General features: G+C 34.6%; 1 protein-coding gene across 11 annotated transcripts in view; it reads right to left on the bottom strand.

Annotated features, from left to right (window-relative positions):
- Positions 1–281: 281 nt before the first annotated feature.
- CHD9 (chromodomain helicase DNA binding protein 9) overlaps positions 282–16899 on the bottom strand; it is a 261384-nt gene continuing 244766 nt past the window's right edge. For all 11 annotated transcript variants that reach the window (XM_075536429.1, XM_075536433.1, XM_075536432.1 and 8 more), the window contains 2 exons: positions 5995–6099; positions 282–3761 (listed from right to left, as the gene is read on the bottom strand). In XM_075536429.1, the coding sequence (XP_075392544.1) occupies positions 2877–3761; positions 5995–6099 (990 nt within the window). In that variant the 3' untranslated portion in view covers positions 282–2876. The remainder of the gene's footprint in view (positions 3762–5994; positions 6100–16899) is intronic.

The following is a 16899-nucleotide window of genomic DNA, read 5'->3' as shown; positions in this document are numbered from 1 at the left end:
TTTAACTATTAGGGCTACAAAAAACATTTTTTTTGGAGCAACCATAAGGACCAATGGGTCAGTAGTGAAATTAAAATGAAAAAGTATTTGTAGTACTATAAAACTAACATCATATGTAATACTATGGGTGTAATTATTGTCATTTTCTGGGGTTTAAATTTTTTTCCTATGTATACTTTCTCTGTAAAGAGGTATAACTCTGGATTCTTTTATAAATGGTACAAATTATATATAAAATTCAATAAGCAAGTATTGTCATGTACAGAGGCTGACATCATGGGTAGTCAAAGAATATGTTTAATAAAAAATAATTAAACTTCCATTTGCTCTATAGAACATCATAGAAAGTAATTTAATAAATTACAAATGACTTTTAAGACGTTTGCTCAAACTACAGAAAGCAAATTCAGACTACACAGAACACAACTGGTAAATATTGCAAATGTCCAAAAGAAAAATTGGACTAAGACTTGGGACCATGAAACCTGAAACAAGGGTTATAAATACAAGGCAATAACAGCTATTCTTCTTTTAGTAACTACGAACACATACTTGGATATCCTTTCAACTGCAACTTTAGTATTATGTAGTTTTATTGATTTTTTCCCCCTTATAACCCTTATAACACAACCATACTTGCATTTTTTAAGCTGATAGCGGAACTTTCCCCCAGTGAATATTAAATAGAAGTGTCTTGAAACCCAAGAGAATGTTTAAAGTTAATATTAACCTTAATGCTTTGAAAACTGTAATTGCCTTATTACATAGAATCACTAGGATGTTAACCAAATTCACTTGACCATAATTAGGAAAATACATTAATCTCATAAATTTGATATAAATTTGATTTTAGTGACTAGATTTAGGGCTTTCTTTCTTTTTTTCTTCTTCTCCTTTTATTTTTTAAATTGGGGAAAAGAAGGAATAATGATCATGTGGGTAGCACTAGAGAGAGGGGAGGGAAGAATGCAGGGTGCTGAAATACTCCACTGGCAAACCAAGGGAACTGTGAAAACTTTGGCTGATTTCATAGGTGTACTCTAGTTAAATAAAAGTGCAATACTGCAAAGGGAAGGTATGAAATATGTAATATATCATTTTCATGATGAATTACTACCCACTTCTCCTGCATGGGCATCATAGTGACTATTGCTAAGACACGCATAAAGAACCATTAATTAAAAATACTATTTGGGGAAAATACAAAAATCAATACAATTCTAATGGAACTGATATAATTTTGTAAATACATGTAACACTGTTTCTCTAAATAAGGGGGTTAGTATTTTACACACAGAAACAATTTATTGGTAAAGGTCTTGGTAAAACCCAATGTAATTGCTTAATTCATGACAAAGCAACAGAGTTCTATCAAAACACACTGACAGCAATGGATGAAACATAAATTTCTGTGGAAGAGAATCAGGGTAACTTTCCCCCTAAATTTATTCCTTTGCAAACTTTATTAATGACCTTTCTGAGTACCAGAAAAATGCGAACATTTAACTCTTCTTAGAATGTAATAATATTTTAAAAGCCACTTTAATTCTAATTGTTTTAAAAATACACGAAGGTAAACCTGGACCTCTACCTTGTCAGACTAATAGCAGCTTAAGCAAGAAAAACTGAACCACAATCAACTACCAGACAACTTTTACACAGTAGTGGGTTCTAAGAAACCGAACAGAACCTTTTGGCTTCATTTGTGTGGTTTACAGGTATAACTTGTTTTTATGTTTTGAGATTATTCAAAGTGCATTTTCAAAATGGGCAACTCAGGATATTTCATATAAACTGATAACCCAACACTGATTCTGGGCAACATTTAATCTGATTACACCTACAAACTCAAAGGAATTTAGACTATTTCCATATTACTTTACCACTATTTGTTAATTTTGGAAGATTCCCATGACGTACAAGACAAATAAAGCAAACAAAAGGTTTCTTTTACATAAAGTAGGCAGTGTTCAAAGTTCTTTTCAGTGGCATTCACGAGTTTGCCTTTTTGAACCCTGGAAACAGACATTACTCAATCAGAGACACAATTATTTCTAAGAGGAAGCCAAACTTTGAAACATTAAAAATAAGTATGTCTATAGGTTGCCAAAGTCATGTGACACAGGATTAGCTTATGACTTACTTTCACTGCTATCAGAGTTAAGCCCAGCAAAAAGCAAGTCATATTTCTTGCCAGATTAACATGATATATAGGATGTGTTTAAAAAACCCCTGAAAACAAGTATAGAATTAGAAACGAATGTAAACTTCCTAAACTAACTCAGCTGAGGTAACAGGTAGCCAGTTAAATTGGCTGACTGGGAAACTTATTTCTTCTTTAAAACACACTTGTACCTGAATTGGAAACATCAGCAGTGCATCACAACACTAGAGCATTTTCATGTAATTAAAGCAATGGATGGTGATGTAGATTCTACAGCTTTCATGACATTCATTAGCTGCCCAAATTATTGCTGAGTTTTGATCTGTAAATTATAGGTGTCAAGGAGGCTGTAAAACTATATTCAAATTAAATCAGTAATATGCATAAAGTATTCTGTGTTCACTGTAAATATATTAAATATACAACTCTTAGTGAGCATACTTTTCATAAAATTAACCCCCAACAAAATTATGTCTTTTGTTGTAATTTTACACCTTTATGTATTTGATAGTACATACGAGTTCAGAAATTTATGAATCTTAAGAAATATTACATGCAAAACGTCTCTGAAAGCAGTTTGTACTTCTAAAACAAATAACTGAAATGTTCGGTCAGTAAGTTATTGAAGCAATCAACACTGGTTTATTTACAATTAATAATTAAAGAAAAAGAATCCAAAATCAGTTCATAATTTAAGTGCAGAGTCTGGGAATCAGTCTTCATTGCTGGAGTCTGAATCCTCGGAGGATGATGACGTACTATCAGATCCAGATGACGCATCGGCTTTCTCTGAACCCTCATCTGTGCTGTTTTCATTCGGAGGACTTGGTTCAGTTCCCCCTTTGTCTTCCTGATCTCTGACTCTGGGATCTTCTTCCTTTACTTCTACAGACTTAGATGAGCTTAAATCACTGTTTTTGTTTTTCTGTACATCAAAAGTGTTAGACTGGGTCAAAGTTGGAATATGAAGATTAAGGCCTGGAGTGAGAAGCATCCCTGGATAAAGTATATTAGATAGTAAGAGTGGGTTAAGAGCTAAAGAGTTGGCAGCTGCAGCTGTACTTAATGCAGCAGAAGAGGATGTTGAAGGAGAACTTGACACAGAGTTTTCTCCACCATTCTCTGCAGTTTGGCTCTCTGTCCTTTCCTTTTTTCCTTCTAGCTCCTTAGAGTCAAGTCCCTTCTTCTCTTCTGTCCCAGAGTCTGCAGGCTTTGTCAAGAGTCCTCCCATACCCAACAGATTTGGTAATCCTGCCATTCCTGACAGCAGCATGGGGAACATGGCAGCCATGTTTTTAGCTTCTCCTCCAGGAGACAGGCTGGCAGGCATTCCCATCAGTCCTGCAGTTACTTGCAGTGACTGCAAGTTTTGTAGGTTTTGCTGTAAGGCCTGAAGAGTTGTCAGATCCACACCTGGAAGTAATCCATTGGCTAACAAAGGATTTCCTGAAATATTTGTGGCATTTGCAGCAGCAGCAGCAGCTGCGGCAGCAACCTTTGAAATCCCACTTTTGGGCCGTCTTCCTCGCCTGCTTACTTCCTCTCTTACAACAGGTCCAGTAAGAATACGTTCATGCATACTTTCTGGAAGAAATCCCTGAAATAAATATATATTATTTGTCAATAATTGCTGTCTGAAAAATAAAACGAATAGCTATTTGCCTGGTATACAAATAATTATTAATGAGGTAATACATAAAATCATTTTGTATTGATAAAAAATAATCAATTGTAAAAGAGAACAATTTCTTTTTATCCTAAGTAGTGTTTTGGAGTGACTCAATCATCTCTTATTCCACTGTAGAATGAGAGACCAGAATGAAGCCCTTGGCAAGCTTCCATACGGTGAAGACTGAATTTATTGACCAGTTCTAGTAAATCTAAAGTCCAAAGACATTTTTTATGAGTACTTCCAAAACCTTGATATGCTTTTTATCACCACTGCTTGCTTTAGAAGTGTGATTAAGTGGTTGCCTTCTCAAATGAAAGAGATATAAAGAAAAGAGGGAGACAAAAGGGAAAGGTTAAGGTTAAAATGAAATGGAACATGTGAATCTTTTAACAAAAACTTTGGGAATAAGAGAGCTAAGAGTTAAACTGAATAATCTATTTGAAGAGAAAAATCATTTTGGGATACCTGCAGATCAAGGGTTACCATCAAATCCAAAACAATAGAGAATAATCTATGACATTTTTGTAACTCTCATGATTTTCTGGGGGTTAGAACTCTTAGATGTTTTAGGGGTTTAAAAGCTCTAGACTAGTGTTGTCCTAAAAATACAGTACAAGCTACATATTTAATTAAAAACTTTCTAGGAGTCACATTAGAAAAGACCCCCCCCCAAAGATGGAAATTGTTGACATTAATTCCAGTATAGCCGACTAACATAACCATTATTTTTGAGATACAAATTAGTGTGCACTTTATACTTAAAAACATACCTTAATTTCAACTAGACACATTTCAAGTCCTCAATTATCACATGTGCCTAGTGCTAATTGTGTCAGTCCAGTTCTAGACAGAAGTTCAGGAAGACTCTTATGGAATGACTTTTATTGTTTTAAAGAGATCAACTTATTTGATCTATTAAAAGTTTATTAATGCTTAAATATTTTTATTAGTGCTTATTAATGAAAATATGAAAAAAATAGCCACGGGGAAACATCACATAAAGTCTCATCACCCAGATATAAATACTGCTAATATTTCAAGATGTTTTCTTCAATGTTTTTCCAGTGCATATGAGAGGGCTAATGTACCTACCCCTTTCTTTCTTTTTTTTTAAACAGTTTTACTGGCATTTCATCCACATATCATACAATTCAATAGTTACAACATATCAAGGAGAGTTCTCTGATCATCACGACAATCAATTTTAGAACATTTTCTTCTTTCTTATATTCATTGTTATTTGTGTAATTATTTTTTTAAATTGTGGCAAAAAATACACAACAAAACATTCTCCAATTTGACAACTTCTATATGCACAACTCAGTACTATTGGTTATACTCTTCATAATGGTTGCACAACCACTATTGATATCCTTTTCCAAATTGTTCCACCACAATTAACATAAATTCAATGCTTATTAAGCAAAAACTCTTCCTTCTTTACCCTTGCCTCTTTCTACACTAAAAACAAACAAACAAAAAAAGAAAAACATCCCTAGAATCATTTAGACATCTATAAAAATAATAGTTGTTATTCATACAGCACTTCCAATCCGGGTAGGCTTCACTACTCCAAAAACTTAGCTACTATCCATTTAATAGATCGTGAATCAAAACATTGTTACACTTACACTCTACTACCTACCTAAATGATCGGTGCTTCGAACCCACCCAATGGCACTGTGGAAGAAAAGGCTGGTGATCTGCTTCCAGATTATTGTTAAGAAAACCCTGTGGAGCAGTGTAACACTGTAACACATGTGGCTGCCGTGAGCTAGAATCAACTCAGTGGCAATGGATGTAGCTTAAAGAATATTCTTATGCATATTTATTTATTCTTACATTTATTTATTATTTGCTATCTCACAATCAATGAATAATTTGTTCTTCATGGTACTGTTCTAAAAATGGCAATGGGATCAAATAATATCTCAGAGGCTAAAATAAAAAAACAAATCAGTACATACTGATTCTATATTCTCATTCAATAAGCAGCTGAGAAATATGCAATGTGTTCTGCAAAATAAAAGTCAAGAAGTAGAAAACACTAGGATATGTTCATGAAATATTCTTTTAATTCTCAATTTAATCCAAGATGTAATTAAATGGCATCTACTTTTAAAAATGATGACTGAGTTATTATTTGTCAAATACTTACAGATTGCTTAACAACCTCTCCCCATTCAGGAGCTACTCCATATTCTGAATTTTCTTTTAGAAATCTACATAGATCTTTCAGTGGGGGAGCAAATGCACCCCCAACCTGTACATGGAAAAAGAAAAAGCACTGTTAGATACCTAAAACTCTACTAAATATGGAAATGATAGTTAATGCTTTTGTTTTATGCTTGAGAGTGTATTTCTTCAAAATATAGCTATTCTTTGAACCATTTTCAACAATCTTTACAATTTTATTATAATGGACTATAACTGTCCTTAGACAGTTGATATTGTCTATATACACACATGGTAATAGTGGTTATGTGTTGGGCTAAGATTCATATAGTCAGCAGTTTGAAACCTCTAAAAGTCCCGCCAGATAAACACTGGACTTTCTACTCCCATAAACAGTTACTTTCTACTCCCATAAAGTTAGTCTCAGAAACCCGCCGGGTGTTGCTATGAGTCAGCCTGGACTTGATGACAGTGAAAGAGAGAGAGATCATAAATGAGTAACTTACAGTTACTGTACACTTACTATGGTACATAGACAATATATCCTGTCTGACTATATACCCTTTGCAGTGATGCTTACCAGTTGTGAGAAACTTGAGCAAATCTCTTTGAGCTTCAGTATTCTGATTTATAAAATGGGATAAACTAATTCCTTTATAGAATTTTATTAAGCTTAAAAAGTAGTAAATTAGCATAGTACCTGGCACATAGTAAACATACATTGTTATTGTCATATGCAACAACACTAGTCAGAATACATTCATACATACTTTCTGGAACATGTTATGCCACACTGTAAGTAAAGTACTATGGAAATAAAGTATATAATTCCTTTTTCACTTTTACTTCATCCTTATTATTTCTATTATCAAATAATGAGCCGATGAGGTATGATTTGCCTAAAGTCAGCTGGTAAATGGCAGGATCAGAATTCAGACTGGGGTATTAAAATCCATATATATATATATATATATATATAAATATATATATATATAAATATAAAGTTGGTGGCTTAAATCCACCAGCTGCTCTGGTGAAAGACATAGTGTGATTTGGTGGAGATTACAGCCGTGGAATCCTGCGGTACAGTTCTACTATTTGCTATTTGAAATATTTGTAAGTGTAATACAGGTCAGGAACTAATTATACTCACCATGTCCTGTAGTGATCACTACCATTTCTAAATATTCTCACGATCCCAAACAAATACTCAGTATACCTTGAGCAAGGAATCTTCACTAAGCTCATAGGAATATCATTGAACTTATTTCCGTGATTTTTCATGTTCTAAATATTTCATGTAAGTGGGCTCATAGAGTATTTGTCTGTTTATGCTCGATTTATTTCACTTAGGAAGATTTCAAGATTCATCATATTGTAGTATGTATTCAAATTTTGTATCTTTATGAATGAATATTCCATGTGCAGCTACACAACATACAGCTTATCCCAGATCGAAGTTAAGAACCTCAATAGACCAATAGCAATAGAAGAAGAGCTTACATTGATCCTATAAAACTATTCCAGAATATAGAAAAAGAGACAGATTTATAAACTCATTCTATGAAGCTAGTATAACACTGATAACCACACTGGGCAAGGACACCACAATACAGAATAGAGAACTGTAGATTGGTATCTCTAATGAACACTGATGCAAAAACCCTTAACAAAATACTAGCAGAATACAAAAGTATATTAAACAAATCATCCATCATGACTAGGTGGGATTCATTCCAGGGATGCTTGAATGGCTCAACATCTGAAGGTCCATCAACAGCATCAACACATTGAGAAGAAATGAATAAGAACCACATGATAATGTCAACAGATGCAGAAAAAGCATTTGACAATATCCAACACACATTTCTAAGTTAGACATTCAAGAAGCTAGGAATGGAAGGGTAATTCCTCAAGTTAACACAAGCTATCTATGAAAAACTAACAGCCAATGTCATAGTCAATGGAGGAAAGACGAATACAATCCCACTGAAAAAGGAGACCAGACAAGGATGCTCCTTGTCCCCAGTTCTATTCAGCATCATACTGGAGGTCCTAACTAACAACATAAGATGAAAAAAATGATATTAGAGACATTCACCTGGGGGAGGAAGGGGTGAAACTATCATTATTTATAGATGACATGATCTCATTGAAAACTTCAAAAACTCCACATTGGGAGTGCTGGCAGCAATAGAGGAATACGAAAGAATGTCTGAATACAAGATTAACAAACAGATGTCTCCTATATTGCTATATACATCAGACAAGACCATGGAAGAAGAGATCAAGAATGCAGTGCCCTTCACAATAGCCAAGAACAAATAGCAATACCTAGGGATATACCTAACCCAAACCAAAAACACAAAGAAAAGATTTATATGAGGAAAACTACAGAACCCTATTACAAGTGTGTAAACCAAAAGCGACCTTCACAAATGGAAGAATATCCCATGCTCATACATTGGATGACTCAATATAGTAAAGATGTCAATTCTACCCAAGGTACTATATAACTTTAATGTTATACCAACAACTCTCTTAAAAGAAATAGAAAAACTAACTACCAACTTCATTTGGAGAAGGAAGAACCCCAGGATTAGCAGAGAATGCCTTAAAAAAAAAAGACAAAGTGGAAAGGCTTGTTTTACCCGACTTAAAAACATACTATATTGCCATAGTGGTCAAAACAGCATGGTACTGGAATAATGACAGATACTCAGACCAATGGAAAAGAACAGAAAATCCAGAAATAAAACCAGCAGCAAATTGAAAACTGATCTCTGATCAGGGCCCCAAACCAACCATGGGAAGCAGGTACCCTCATCAGCCAGTGGTGCTGGAAAACATGGATAGCTACATGCAGAAAAATAGAGCAAGATACTTACCTCATTCCATGCACAAGAACGAACTCAAGGTGGATCACAGACCTTGAAGTAAAACCCCAGACTATTAGGGCCATCAATGAAGGAACAGGGACAAACCTGAGAACCTTGGAACAGGGAATACACAGGCTAACTGGCATAGATAAGGACGTACACACAGAAGAAGCTGAAATTGACAAATGGGATATACTATGGATAAAATACCTGTGTGCATCAAAAGAATTCACCAAGCGAGCAACATGATAACCCACAGACTGGCAGAAGATCTTTAGCAATGACACATCAGACAAAGAGCTTATTACTAAAATATATAATACCTTAATAGCCTGCAACAAGAAAAAAACAGCGAGGCCTCTGAGGAAGTGGGCAAGTAATCTGAACAGAAGCATCACTAGGGAGGAAACCCAATGGCCAATAAACATAAGAGAAAATGTTTACGACCATTAGCTATCAGAGAAATGTAAATTAAAACAACTAGGAGATACCACCTAACACCCCTGAGGCTAGCCCGGCTCACAAAAATTAAAGAATGACAGGTGTTGGAGGGCTGTGGTGAGATAGGAACTCTCACCCACTGCTGTGGAAAGCAAGCTGGCAATATCTAAAGGAAAAGGAAATTGAGCTACCTTACAGCTCAGCAATCCCCATCTTGGGCATATACCCAGAAGAAGTAAGAAATAGACCGTGACCAGTCATCTGAACTCCAGTGTTTACTGCAGCACAATTCACAACCATTAAGATCTGGAAACAACCTACATTTCCATCGACAGACAAATGGATTAGGAAACTGGCACATACACACAATGGAGTACTATGCATCCCTAAAAAACTGTGATGAACACATGAAGCACACTGTCTTATTGAGAGAGTTGGAGGAAATTGTGCTACGTGAAGGTAGCCAAGCACAAAAGGACAAGTACAAGATGATCCACTGAGGAAGGTCCAATAAACACAGTGGGAACAGAAGCAAAACTATTTAACACATAATTTACAGGTTGATGGATGGACACACAGACAGGGGACAGACCAAACCCAATGATGCATACAGCTTACCAACATAAAGAAGGAGAAAAAAGGGTAGGGGGAGACGAAGGCCTTGGGGGGAATAGGGCAATAATCTACCATGGGAGGGTACTGTGTGTGTGTGAGTGTGAGAGAGAGAACAGAAACATTACCCTGGTCCACCAAGCTTCAAGGATGACATTCCTGCTCGGAGCAGCCAATGCAGAGAGGACCATAAAGTTTGCCTCATCACAAGACACAATGTCCCCTTACTGACCCACCCCTGGGTGGTGGGGAGGGGGATAAGCACCAGAGACACAGTGCAAGAATTGTGTTCAGTCTGCCCTCGTCCCCCGCCCCCCGCCACCCCACGCAGGGCTTTAACACAAAGGGAATGCAACATAGGATTAAGGGGAGCAAAGCAAGAGTCCCTGAGGAATTCTGAAAATAGACTTGGACTCGGCAGGGGTTGGGGAGAGGGGACGGGCAATCATACCTGAAAACATTCACACGGGTCAGCAGACGAACCTGGATCTATTCATAGATATTTTCTCCCCCCCCCCCAAATCTATCTAAGATAGGACAAACAATCCCAAGGAGAAAACAATGCGACTGATATTCTTGGGGGACAGGGGAGAGGTGGTGGTGGGGGGAAAAGGAGGGGGGAGCCAACAAACTCAAGGATAAGAGAACAAGAGATCTAAAATCAATGGTGACGAGGGCATAGAATGTCTGGTGGGGGTTGATCAAGTGCAAAGAAACCAAAAGGAAGTACAGAGAGTCAAATAAAGGTTAAATATGATTGTGGGACAGAAGAAAAGTAAAAGAAAATGGAGGAAAAAACTAGGAGGCAAAAGACATTTGTAGAAATATAAACATAGGCCCATACATATGTAAATATATTAATATATAATGATAGGGATATGGGTCTGTGTACATATTTATAGGTTAAGTATTAAGATAGCAGACAGATGTTGGGCCTCAAGTCCTTCCTCAACGCAAGCACACTTTGTTCTAATAACCTGGCACTCTGTGATGCTCACCTTTCCGACCCTATTGCTGAAATCAAAATGGGTGCATGAGCTAATGTGGTGAAGAAAGCAGATGGTACCCGGCTATTACAAGATATAGCATCTGGGGTCTTAAAGGCTTGAAGTTAAACAAGCAGCCATGTATCAGGGAAGCAAAAAAGCCCACATGGAGGCAGCACACCAACCCATGTGATCATGAGGTGTTTATGGGATCAGGTATCAGGCGATCCAAACAAACAACCATTTCAATGTGAACAAGAGGGGGTAAGAATGGAGACCCAAAGTCCATCCGTACACAGGTGGACATCTCCTCACAGAAGGGTCACAAGGAAGGATGAGCCAGCCAGGGTGCATGCAGTATGACACCGATGAAACATACAATATTCCTCTAGTTCTTTAATGCTTCCTCCCCGCTACTATCATGACCCCAGTTCTAGTTTACAAATCTGGCTAGACCAGAGCGTGTACACTGGTACAGATAAGCGCTCTTTGACACAGAATCCAGGACAGATAAACCCCTCAGGACCCATAAAGAGAGTAGTGATACTATGAGGGTAGAGGGAAGGTGGGGGAAAAAGAGGAAGCAAGGGAGAACCAATCGCAATGGTAAACATACAATAACCCTCCCGCACCCCGGGACAAACAACAGAAACATGGGAGAAGGGAGACAGTAGATGGTGTAAAATATGATAATAAAAATAATTTATAAATTATCAAGGGTTCATGAGGGTGGGAGGGTGGTTAAAAAGTGGAACTGATACCAAGGGCTCAAGTAAAATGAAAATGTGTTGGAAATGTTGATGTCAACCTATATACAAATGTGCTTGATACAACTGATGTACAAGTTGTTATAAGAGCCACCAATAAAATGATTTATTGAAATTTAAATAAATAAATAAACTCATGATAAAGTCATTGGGGAAAATGAGGCGGGTAATCCATTTGTCTATTGAAGGATACTTGGGCTGATTCCTTTCTGGGCAAAGTAAATAATGCTTCAATTAGCACTGATGTACAACCAGCACTATATATATTAAAAATTTTTTTTCCAGCACTATATTTTGAAAAGACTATTCTTCGTCCATTGTATGGACTTAGCAACCTTACAAAAAAACAATTAGCCATAAATGCATGCATTTTTTTTGTTTGCATGGGTTTCTTACAGGCCAGTCTGTCAGTCCTATTCCGTTGGTCTTTATCCAGCACCAGACTGTTCTGACTACTGGGTTGGTTATACATGTTGAAAATGAGAAGCGTGAGTCTTCCCATTTTGTTTTATTTTTTAAGACTATGCTGGCTATTTGGGGGCCCCTTGAAATTCCTTATGAATTTGAGGATAAGCCTTTCCACTTTGAAAAAGTTTGTGGGAATTTTATGCAAATTGTTTGAACTTGTAGATCATTTTGGAGAGTACGTCCATCTTAACAATATCAAGTCTTCTAACAAGATGTCTTTTCACTGAATTTATTTCAGCAATATTGCATTTTGAGTGTAGAAGTATTACACCTCCTCGATTAAATTCATTCTTTGGTAATTTTTTAGATGTTATTTAAATAAATTGCTTTCTTAATTTACTTTTCAGGTTGTTCACTGTTGGTGTATGAAAATACAAGTGATTTTTAAGTGTTGACCTTCTACTATACAATTTTGCTGAATTATTAGCGCTAGTTGTTCTTTTTTGGACTCTTTGGATTTTCTATATGCAGAATAATATTTTCTAAATATGTATTAATAATATAGACATTGAATGAGGAAGACCAAACTTTGCTGTTGGCCAAAAATTTTGAAAGAACTGACAAAAGAATAAACAAAATTGTCTTTTGAAAAAGTACTGCCAGAATGGTCCTGGGAAGTAAGGAAAGCAATGCTTCATCTTGTGGGCTTTGGACATGCTATCAGGAGGGACATCATGCTTGGTAAAGTAGAGGGGCAGTGAAAAAGAGGAAGACCCTTGACGGGGTGGATGGAGACAGTGGTTGCAATAATGGGTTCAAACATAACAGTGGTGAGGACGATGCAAGGCCATATTCTGTTGAACACAGGGTGATTAGGGGTTGGAACTGACTCAATGGCCCTAACAACAACATATATAGAAGTATGTATATCTGTGAATAAAGATAATCTTGCCTTTTCATTTTTAATTTAATTTAATTTCTTTTTCTTGCCTAAATAGTCAAGCTGGAAATTCCGGTAGCAATGTTGAACAGCAATGGTGAAAACCAACATCTTTGCCTTGTTCTGGATTTAAAGGGAAAGCTTTTAGTCCTTCTTGTTAAATGTGGGTTTACATGTGGGATTTTTTCCATAAAGCCTTTTATCCTGTTAATGAAGTTACCTTCAATTCTTACTTTATTGAATGTCTTTAACATGAAAAGGCCCTCGGATTGTGTTATATATTCTTTTTCTAAACAAGTAGAGGTAATAATTATCCCTCCCCCCACTTTCTTACATTCATTCTATCAATGTGGTGTATTACACAGATTGATTTTCTTAAGTTGCACTCGTGCAATGAATGCCACGGGGTACGGTGTATAATGATTTTAAAATACCACTGGACAGCATACTGGTTTGATAATGGAAATCATTGCTGTAAATTTCTGTTCTTGTAATGTCTTTACCTGGCTTGGACCTCATAGAATAAGTTAAGAAGTATATTTCCTCTTTAATTTTTGGGAGAATTTAAAAATGTGTTAATTCTTTCGTAAATGCTTAGTAGAATTCACCTGGTAAGGTCATTTCATCCTGGAGTTTCTTTGTTGTTGGGAGGATTTTACTGATCAAATCAAATCTCTTTAACGGTCCTAAGTCTCCAACAGACTATTTTTCCTTATGTTAATTTAGGTAATTTGTGTGTTTCTAGACATTTTCTCATTTCATTTAGACTACCTAACTTCTTGGCACAATATTTACAGGATTCTCATAATCCTTAAGAATTTTTTTTAAAAAAAGAAAGAAAAAAGAGTAAACTCAGTTCAAAGAGCAAAAATTCAAAAATAATAAATACCATAAAGATAAGTTACAATAGAAAAATAAAATAAAATAAGTCAACTTTGTTTTCTGGAAAGAATTTCTAAACTTTTAGCTAGACCATGAAAAAGAAAAGAAAAAAATTTTTAAAATGAAAACAGGACTACTACTATCAATCTACAGAAATAAAAAGGACTCTTAGGCTTGCTCAGTTTTCTTTATTCTTTTGGCTTCTCAGATTCATTTTTTTCAGTGAACTTATATTCCAGTTCTTGGATTATTTCTTCTGCCTATTTAAATCTGTTGAATAAATCATATATATTTCTCCTCAGCTCAATACTTTGTTACCTTTTTATAATTTCTATTGTATTATTAATGTTTTTATTTTGTTCTTATATCGTTTCTGATGCTTATGTATATTTATCCTAAAGTAAGGATATTTATAGAGAGTAAAACAGAACCACAGAAATAACATGACTGAAAAAAATGCAGGAAGTCTATATATATAACCCCAAACAGAATAGATGCTAAAAGGAAATCATCTTGACACATAATAATCAAGCGTTCTAATATTCATGAGAAAGAAACAATCCTTAGAGCTGCAGGGAAAAATAAATATTACATACAAATGCCAAGGGATCAAGATAAGTTCAGATTTTTCCAGTGAAACCATTCAGGCAAGAAAGCAATGGAATGATATGTTCAAAATATTTAAAGAAAAAAAATCGCCAACCAAGATCCTATGTCCAGGCAAACTCCAACCTATAATGCCAACCTATATCTAGAAAAATTATCCCCAAATATGAGAGAGAAACAAAAACATGTTCAGACAAGGACAAACTAAAGGAATTTATAAAATCAGAATCATCTTAAAAATATATGAAAAAGAATTCTATGGACCTAAAATCTATAACAATAAGAGAGAGCAACCTAAAAATATTAGAAAAGATAATATGGAGAAAACATTCCATTGAAGCAATATTCAGAGTGAAACGGTACTAAGTAAATTAAAATCATTCTGCTTTGATGATAAAAATAAACAAATAAATAAATAGTGAGCAGAGGGATTGAGCAGATGATACTAGAATGGAGAAGATACAGATCCATTCACTAAAAACAACCTACAAACACAAAATAAAAATGTCAATAAAACAAGCAAGATGAAAAGCAAGCGAAAAAAAGGATAAAAACAAAACAGCAAAGAGAGTTGTAAGGAGACAACCAACAAACAATAGGAATAAAATATGAAAAATCATCATGAAAACTCAAACCAGTAACACCATAAAAACACATATAACAAAATGACATAAATAAAACCCTACTTATCAATAATAATACTGATAGTAAACTGACTGAATTCACCCGTTAAAAGACAAAGACTAACAGCATGGATTAAAATAACATGAGCTATTAATATACTGCTTACAAGAAATGCACCTTAGAGATAAAAGAGGATATCAAATGATGGAAAATTGTTTCCAGCTAACAGCAGTCAAAAGAAAACTGGATCAACAATATTAATTTCAGAAAAATAGATATCAAAGTTAATGACATGAGATAAAAAGGTTACTATGTGATTATGAAAGTTTTAATTGGATAAGAAACCATAACTATGATTAATATATACATACCAAATAAAAGACCATTAAAACACATTAAACAGGTTCTTATGGATAAATAGATCATAATACACTAATACTAGGAAACTTCAACACATCACTTTCAACTAAAGATTAACTAGAAAAAAATCAACAAAGATACAAAATATTAAACAGCACAATCAATACCCACAGAAACTATTCTAGAATACATCATATTTTAGGTAATAAAGCAAGCATCGATAAATTAAAAAAAATTGAGGTAATAAAAGCCATCTTTTCAGATGAAAAGGCTATAAAATTAGAAATCAATCACAGAATGATCAACTCTAAAAAACTAAATACATGGAAACTGAACAGAACTTTATTCAAGAAACACTGGGTAATTGAAAACAAAGAACACAATCAAAAGATTTCTTGAAACAAATGAGGAAAAAAATATAACACGAAAATTTTGGGGACATGGCAAAAGTCGTATTCAGAGGGCCATTTATAAAGCAGAAGGAATTAAAAGAAAACCTTGACACACCAACCACAATAATTAGAGAAAATGCAGCAGAAGAAAAGAAATAGTAAAGATTCAGGCAGAAATAAATGAATCAGAAAATTTAACAAAAACTATAGAAAAAAATCAGTAAGATAAGAAGTTGGTTCTTTGAAAAGATTAACAAAACTGATAAACCAATGGAAAACATATTAAAGGAAAGTGAGAAAAAAAATCCTATGAATAAGATATATAACAGATGATATTACAACAGAACTAGATGAGATTAAAAATGAATCATACAGTATTATGAAAAATTATATTCCAACAAATTAAAAAATCTACAATAAATGGATAAATTTCTAGAAATGCATTATTTATCTAAATTACCACAGAATGATGCAGAAAATCTTAACAAGCTTATAACCTGAGAAGAAATACAGCTAGTCATAAAAAAATTCTAAACATAAAAAAGTCCAGATACACATGGTTTCACTAGGGAATTCTATCCTTTAGAGAAAACTTAATACTAATTTTATGTAGCCTATTCCACAATATACAAATGGACACTATACTACCAAACTCATTTAAATGAAGCAACTATAACTTGGACATCTAAACCAGGCAAAGACATCACCAGAATTGAAAATTACTGACTAATATCTCTAATGAATATAGATACCAAGATCTTAAAAAAAATACTAGCCAACAGAATTAAAGCAACAAAAAAGATATATTAAATTTAAAAAATTATACATCATGATCAAGTTGGATTCATACCAAATATCAAGGATGGCTTAATATTAAAAAAACCCAAACACGATATAATTCATCACAGAAACAAAATAAGAAGAACCATGAGATTATATTAATCAAAGCAGAAAATACATTTGATATAATTCAACATTTATTCTTGTAACA

The sequence above is a fragment of the Tenrec ecaudatus genome, chromosome 18 (genome assembly GCF_050624435.1).
Source record: "Tenrec ecaudatus isolate mTenEca1 chromosome 18, mTenEca1.hap1, whole genome shotgun sequence".
NCBI classification, from domain to species: domain Eukaryota; kingdom Metazoa; phylum Chordata; class Mammalia; order Afrosoricida; family Tenrecidae; genus Tenrec; species Tenrec ecaudatus.
Note: the sequence above shows the minus strand (reverse complement) of the source record. Positions and strands in the feature narration are given on the sequence as shown.